Here is an 8,532-nt window from a genome sequence, read left to right as displayed (position 1 = left end):
AATGATAGACTTAAAACTATTAGTTTAATTAAATAACTTATATATATTTTTTTCCTGTCTTGAAATTGGCCCTCTAGTGGCATATAAAGGAATCAAATTTGTTTCACAATGGTGGATATGTACGATGCTGACACTGGAGCTGGCTATTACAGATCAAGAGATCCCGTAAAAAACCTAAAAATACGGTACTTATGTGTTCTTTAAGAGTACAGTATTAGTTTTCCTAAAAACTAAAATGTTATCAAAAACCTTCCGAAAACTAAACAATATACAAAGCGCGGGAGTTCGTTTTTGAATCATTCAAGTCAAGCGCTGGTTATTCTTACTTTTCAGTAGTTTTTGTTTTATTTTTTTAGCGTAATACGACGCAAAGAAATTACATCAATAATTCATTATAACGAATACAATCATACCAGCGTGTGTTGGTCTAGTCTAATATAAACATCATGCAAATGAAATACCTTGGATTTCCGTGATACAAGGTTATAATTGTGTATATACTGACTTACATTGGACTTATTTCAGAGTTTGTGTAGAAAGAGTAACATCAGCCAGTATAGTACCACAAGCACAACTTGAAAAAGAACATGGCGGAGGAATGGGACTCCAGGACGTGCGGAAACAGCAGCAGGCCATGTCAAAGAAGGATAGAGAAGAATATACCTTCAGTTGGCAAGAAAAAGTATTCAGCCAGGTAAGTATGAAAATGGTAGATAAATTGTTGTTACTTTTGTTTAAAGGTCCTTTTCATTAGATATACCTGCCAAAGTGAATTTTTCTTGGGGGAAATAGCAATTTTCTCCCCCTCAAAAATCATTGCTGAACCCATCCCTGCACTTGCAATATGTTTTATTCCCTTTTTAATTTAAATATTTAGTTCTAAATGTCTGGTCTACCGTTTAGCATTCCATGTCTTTCTGGACTCTTCAGAAGGTATAAGGTTCTTTCATTTGGAGGATTTTATGGTTTTTAAGGGGAAGATTAGTAGCTTTGCAGGATTTCTAAACATAAAGAATATGTCTTTAGGAAATTGTCAAACGGGGACAGTATACCTTTAAGTGGAGGTCAAAAACATCTTCCTATATAATTATATGAAAGTGCTTATATTATGGTTTGTTTAATTTAAGCCTGTAATACACAACTGTAACATGCATGTTTATATAGAAGGTTTACATTATTTCTTTCTTTAAACAATTCTCCAGAGAGAAGTTGATTTGTACAGCAAAGAGGAGAACTGCACAGGGGTCCTAGAGAGAAAATATCACCAAGATGTTCAACCACTGAAGTAAGGATCCTGTCCCACTTGAATTATATTATGCATGATTAAGATTTTTAATGTACTTGTATCATGTTAAATTTTGAATATTTGGACTTGAATGATTTTTTTTATTTAAGACTTGAAACTCACCTCCTTGACTATTACTATTTGTTTAGTTTTTTGGTATGTGGTACAATCTTTATGTCAAACCTCAAGAGCTTTGAGGTTAATTTCATGCTAGTATTTAGGAACAAACTAATTTGTTAATAAGTATGCCAACAAATTGTGAATGATTTACAACTCCAGAGAGAAAGGCCGACCAACCAAGCGATTATTTTCATACACTGCAAATGACCCATTCACAGACCAGAAGGAGGTATAAATCATCTAGCTGTGCACCTCAAGAATCAAAGTAACATATACCAAAGGAAAAAAGGCTATTTGATTAATGCTTTATGACAAAGAAAATATTTTAGAATCATATGCTATCTTTAATACATCAGGTGTTTTATCTAAGAGTGCCCCATTCTTCATCATCAAATTTCTGATATGCTAAATCTTTTTAATATCATTCTTTTCTGGTTGCTGTTTGAGATCATAGGTCCATGTCTTTTTTCTCCAACATTTAGCACGTTCAGCATGCAACCACATCAGTTAGTGAACAGCCAAATATTCTCTCACAGAGAGCTGCCAATGTGAGGAGAAGAAGAGTTGTTGCAAATAGGAAAAGGGAAAGGTGACAGTTTTATATTTTTAGTCAAGTAATATTATAATGCAAATCTTAACCATCTGAGGGATTGAACAAAGCATATAGACAATATATTTCCTAAACTGAATCTTTTTAACGGTGGTGTCTGTGTTGAGTCAGTTGAAAGTGTGTCATATTTCTGTTTTTTTTTTTCTATTTCAGTGAGAATGCCATAGTTCCTAAGATAAATATTGTTGATTTGGAGCCTACTGAGGAATCTGTGAAACAGAATCACTTTATCAGCACCCCACAGCACACCATGTATATCATGGTGGACCTCTCTTCAGCAGATGAGTAAGTTAACCTGTGTTTGTATAAGATTTGTGGTTGCTTTTGCCTGTCAGCCTGTACATTAAGTGTAAAAAAAAACTAGTCACTAGCTAGGCTACCAGTTTGTGAAAATTCATGTTTGGGAGTTTCAATTTAAATTTGGATCAATTTTTCTGTACTCTTAAGCCAAACTAGTTTTGACATCAGTTTTTGACTTGCTCACAAAAAGACAAATTTTGTTTATCATACATATCGAACTGAATTTTTGTGGTTCAATGTATTTATGATTTCCTAACAACAGGACAAAGCTGCGGGACTTTGTACGCCCTACTTTAAATTTAACAGTCAGTGATTTATAATTTCTTGGAAAGAGGGTAAATACTTAGTTTTCTATACAGTATTACACTATTTTCATGAAAAAATACACAGCCAATGATTGTACTATACATAACCAAGCATGTTTTTCTTCAGTGAGGCCACAATAGAAGATGAGTATGTATTGTGTGTGATTAAAGTGGACATCAATGGAGTGATCAGCATCAAGCCAGACTTCAGTAAAGGAAAGAAACCTTATAGAATAGAGACACAAAGCATTGGAAGAGGTAGAGATAATACTGTATTATTGTACATAATTGTTTATATTTGTGGATCACCTGGACAAAAGTAAAAGACAGAAGAGAGTGAAAAGAGAGATGTATAATGCACTTGTGTCTTGAATGGTGAGAAAATACTCAAATCAGATGTTCCAGGACCTTGATTATTTTTAAACATAGTAAGTGAAGTGAATTAACAAAATAAATATCGTTCATGGAGTAATATCAAACCATCTGAATGTAAAATTAAGATCTCTAGATCAAGTCTGTGGTATATCATGTTTTGATTTTCCAGAGGTTTATGAGTATACTCTTGAGGATGCCTCTGCCAAAATGAGCAGACAGGAACAGGATAGAGAGAGGAAGATGTATAAAGAGGTAACAGATGGCATTTGTAGCTTTTCACTTGTCAAGGTGTCTTTGTTTATGTCTTGAGCTTTGGTTGACAGTTTAACAATGTTATACATGTTGTCCTAGTAACAAAAGGCTTCCCTATGAAAACATAACTGTATTTAATAATATGTGATAATAGTGTAGTTACTGGAATATGTTGAAATCCTGGTATGCCACAAGTTACCAAGAAACATATGTCATTTCCTCAGTTAAAAATTTACAAACCTCTTATGTAGTTAATTTTCAGCACCTGAATATTTATTATGAATATTACTACTTTTAGCTTTATAACAGACATGGGGAATTTCTCACAGCAGTGGTTGGGCATGATTTTGAAATGGTAAGAGTGTTCGTGTCCTAGTCACATCTTCTTAAAATTTAATTTTTTAAATTACTGATTAGAAATGGCAGAACAGACATCCAAGTACAAGGCATGTGTGTACATTGTGGATTATACCTTGACAAATTTATTAGAGGGAAATATAAATTAGAATATAACTTTTAACACTTCAAAATTATATTATAGATTGATTTAAAGTAGAGAAATGCGTAAAACATTTAGTTAATGAAGAGCAGAAAGTAAAAATGTCATATTTACTGACTGTAAAAGAGAAATCTTTGATTATGATGAACTGAAAGCAATTTTTCGAAGCAAATTTTGTTCACAAGACAGTACTCAATGTGATTGTACAGATAGTATTCATAATAAAGTGCTCTGGTATTTCAGCCTCCACCAGATGTTCTAAGGATGTTAGTATATGGTGAAATTGTGTCTGCAAAGAATTTTGACTATGACAATCTTTATATTCACTATTTTGTGGAACTACCAAGAAGTAAGTAACAGTGTTTAAGAAATACTGTATAGTCTATATATAAAAATGAATTGTCTAAAGAGTACAACTAATACTACTTAACATGCATCCCTTTCAGTATTACTTAACTGCCTTCATTTGTATTAACATCATTATGGAAAGTAAAACAATCCAAATAACATGTATTGTGACAGTTGATTCATGAAATTCATGTGTTTCAATAACCACATTTCTCTTTTAATAGTCCATGAGGATATTATCCCTTGCCAACCTAAGTAGTTAGTATATCAGTGATTCTGATGTTAGGGTCCTGTATGTTGTCACAGACGTGGTCCAGGGAGTATCATGTGTCATTGCTCTGCATCCCTGTGAAAGTTTGGTAATATGTAGATGTGGCAAAATTTTCAAATGAAAATGGCATGTAATGTTTAAAATTTTGAACCCATACCTGGCTGTGGTAAGACGATTCCACAAAATTTACATATGTAACCCGGAAATTTCTATGAAATTTTTATGAAATTTCCTATATCATACTTTTATATTATTTTTTTATTTGTAGATTGGAGAGTAGACAGAAATCAGCAATTATCTGGAGTAACACAAACTTGTACTACCAAAGTGGAAGGAAGGGTATGTATAACATTATGAAGTCTTTTTGATTGCATGGTATGAGGAACTGCAAAAAGTTTACTATTGGTACAACTTCCTTTAATCTTCTGTTGTGTATTCTGTATTGTTAAACTGATTATTAATAATTCAATAGAACAAAGGATACTGCCATTCTATTAACAAAGTGTATCTTTTTAACAGATCTCTTATATTATATTTCAGGATAATGTGGCATATTACAGTTTCCCCTTCAACTTTGAAGTTTTTTACAAGAATGAAACAGTTATTGAAGAAAATAAGGGTAAGCTATCATTTGAACATCTTTTGGGGAAACATTATTTTTGATAGGAATAATAATCCAAGAAAAATCATTATTATTGATATTTTTGGATTTTTACAGTGATTTGGTAATGTTTTTGATCACAGAGCTCTTCATATATAATGATTATCTTGTCAATATTTATAGGATGCAAATAATAACCTGCGCTGCAGTATGGTTATGAAACAATAAAATTCTGAGTACCTAAACGTGACTTAATTTTTAGATTTACTTCCCAAGTGGCCAGTTATGTACATAGAGGTGCTGTCTTTAGACTCTTGGCAGCGGTATAGGACAGAGGGCTATGGTTACCTGACACTACCATGTATTCCAGGTGAGGATTGTATATTTATATAACATTTATATCATTGAGGGATGTTACTGTAACATATGGTTTTTGATTATACACTTGTTATAGAATGTATTTAATTCCCTTTTCCCATTCACTCGACTTACTTATGCCCAGTGAAATAGTTTTAAATAAAGGGTTTTTGAATGATGGGGGTGGACTGATGACTGGTAAGCATTTCAAGAATTTTGACTATGCTGAAAAATGTGTTAATTGTAGATTTTGTTTTCTGGCCAAATTCCTGTGTATCCTTGTGATTAAGCATATCTCTTTATTTATGTTACTTTTCTGTCTTTAAGCAGTCAATATTTAGGATGTCCTGAAATGTCAAATTAACTTTATAAATTGTGATAAATATCTGATAAAAAAAACTTGTTTTTTTCAGCATATTTACTTGAGATTAAGTTTAGAAACTTTTATGTCATAATATAGGAACATTTTAAGTGGTATTTCAACTGTGCCTTAAGAATTTCAATCAAAATTTTAAATGGCAGTTTCTAATCTTTATTCCTGTATGATTGTCACACAGCATATGCATGTGACAACCATACAAAGGTAAATATGTTAAGAACACACATTTGTTTATCAGGTGTCAGTACAGAGGAAGTGACATGCTGGAGGCCTACAGGAAACTCTGTGGTATCAGAGTTGAGGCGCTTTTTCATCGGAGGCTCACCGGAGTTGGAAGATCTTTCATACATTTCTGTTCCTTCAACTTTTGAAGTATGTTAATTAAGTATTATAATTATTATTTTTATTCTTTGAGTAAGGAGGTCTTTTCATAGATTGATTGCTGTTTAGAACAGGGTGGTATTTAAGAAACCTATACCAGTAATTTGTTTGCCTCAATCTCATTATGTAACAGACATGAAAATAAGTGCAGTTTGGTTTAGTTCCCTGTTTGACTATAAAATGGAAGCTATCCAAAATGAGATGACACCTGGTATTATACTTTAACTTTATTATTACTATGTACATGTATTTTAACTTAAAGGGATAATAACTCTTTGTATGAGATCTTTATTTCACAATAAAAACATTGTGAATAACTCATAGAAATATAATATATTCTGTTTTACCACAAAAATGGCAGTTATAGCTATTATTCTGATATCTGAGCTTGTCTTTAGACCACGTGACCTCCATTGATGGCTATACTCTGTTAAAATCTCTTAAGTGATTTTAACAAAAAACCAAACTTTTTAGAAAAAAACCAGGGACTAACTTTGAATGTTAAAATGGATTCATTAACCATTGGTAAGTATGGGAAAATTGTTGTTTACTCCAGGAAAATTCATTTTTTGGCCGAAACGAAGAGTATTATCCCTTTAAGTATATTATAATTAGTAGTGTAGAGAGCCTATAAATGTACACTCTTTTCATGTGCTCAATAAATTATTATTATTATTATTATAAAATGATACTGTGTGATTAAGTAAGCAGCTGTTGTTAATGTATATAAGCTGTATTTTTAGGGCAGTCATCTCAGCAAGTATGGGTTTAAAACCGAGACCACAGGGAGTGTGACTGTTAGGTTGAATATTCTTCATCAATCTCAGTAAGTGTATGATGTTAAGACTCTTCCAAAGAAAAAAAGATAAAAATTAACATTTGCCACCTCATAATGTGTCTATCAGACAGTGTTCACAAATGAAACTGTGTTGTTTCCTAGATGATAAACATACTTTGGCCAAAAATGATTTTGTATGAATTCTTTGCTGTGATCTATTGTTTCTCTTTGAGATACATGTCAATCTGAGCCCAAAAGTATGATGAAAGATAAGGGGGAAATGTTTGTATCAAAATTAAGCCAAATTTAATATTGATGAGCATAATTTATTTTTACAGAGCCTTCCTAGATAAAGCTCATTCTAAAAAGAAAATGGGAAATTTAATGGATAGACTTGGGTGAGTATGAATATTAGTTTGGTAGAATCCAGGCTGCCAGGGTCATAAGATGCCAGAAAACAACAATACTTGGCTGCAGACAGTCCATATGGGCTCTCCAAGAGTATAAGAAAATGAAGTTGAAAACAGTGCTGCTACTGAGAGATATATTTAACAGGGAATAGATTGTTTAACCAGTAGAATGATTTTATAAGGGCCTTTTTGTTTCTTTTATTTAGGGATTGATTGCTGGTTTATTGCATTTATTACATGTGTGTGAAATAGGGAGAAAAAAATTATTTACCTTCTAACTGTAGTTATGGAATGAGTTATTCATTCCATTTGAATTGCCAAAATTAGATTTGAATATGTTTGAAATAAGCAAGATTTTCGATTAAATATATATTCATAGTAAATTTACTGTTTTGTTTCCTCTGTTGTAGTGCTACATCGACACAATTGAGCATTATGAATGTACTTGGTGAGTAAATATAGAAAAACAAATTTTGAGAGAATATGTAATTTTCCCAGGGCTGCATAATGCTGCTATGGTGGTAACTTAGAACTGTGAAAGTTACAAATCTAAGTAGCTGTCTCATCTAGAAGCTCTTCAACATGGGCAGTATTAACAAGCATTTTTTACTAAACTTGATAATTTCTAAACAGGAAAGAAAGAAAATGACTCATTAAAATAACATTTTTAAGTTTTTGTTATAATACATGCTGAAAGTATCTTGCAAAAGAATAATGATTGTTTTTTTCCCCTCAGATGCTTTTCAAAGAGCCAGACAAAGAATGATTTCAGCACGTGAAAATCTGTTAAAAGAATTCAAAGATTTAAATATAAGTACCACAGCAAATGAAATAAAGGAAGAAGAGTGAAGGCATGCTGATAATGCTGGAATTAATGATCTCATGTTAAGTTTTGATACAGTGAAATCTACTTGAACATTTTAAAATTAATTTTTTTAAACTTTTAATAGTAACAAGACCAAAATATGAAACTTGGTTGATTATTTTTACATGCTGCTACTTGAGTTCCTATTTTTGACAGTTATCTTAAACAATGCAACTTTGTTCAAGACACAAAGCAATATTCTTTTCAATATTCTATTCAGATTATGATTGTTTTTTCAATTTAGGTTAGAATTTTAAGTTGATCTTTTATTTATATTCATTGGAAAAGAAAACAGTCTTTGTATAAAATCATTCTAGTAGGCTTATTCAAGGCAAAAGGTCATTGTACATATTCATAAGATGAAATTGTATTAGTTATAAACAGCTTTAAAAAGCA

At 31.9% G+C, this 8,532-nt stretch overlaps 1 protein-coding gene across 1 annotated transcript; it reads left to right on the top strand.

Moving 5' to 3' along the window:
• Window positions 1–28: 28 nt before the first annotated feature.
• Window positions 29–8,532, top strand: LOC106154314 (tectonic-like complex member MKS1). The gene is made up of 18 exons (XM_013528635.2): window positions 29–185; window positions 526–694; window positions 1,203–1,285; window positions 1,565–1,634; window positions 1,888–1,994; window positions 2,169–2,300; window positions 2,748–2,878; window positions 3,165–3,247; window positions 3,546–3,602; window positions 3,990–4,095; window positions 4,634–4,704; window positions 4,906–4,984; window positions 5,229–5,336; window positions 5,941–6,074; window positions 6,827–6,909; window positions 7,200–7,259; window positions 7,682–7,719; window positions 8,008–8,532. Exons 1-18 carry the CDS (start codon window positions 109–111, stop codon window positions 8,118–8,120), a joined length of 1,701 nt encoding a protein of 566 aa, XP_013384089.2. The 5' UTR covers window positions 29–108; the 3' UTR covers window positions 8,121–8,532.

Source organism: Lingula anatina, chromosome 1 (assembly GCF_051362555.1).
Source record: "Lingula anatina isolate TDL-2025a chromosome 1, LinAna3.0, whole genome shotgun sequence".
Lineage (NCBI taxonomy): Eukaryota > Metazoa > Brachiopoda > Lingulata > Lingulida > Lingulidae > Lingula > Lingula anatina.
Note: the sequence above shows the minus strand (reverse complement) of the source record. Positions and strands in the feature narration are given on the sequence as shown.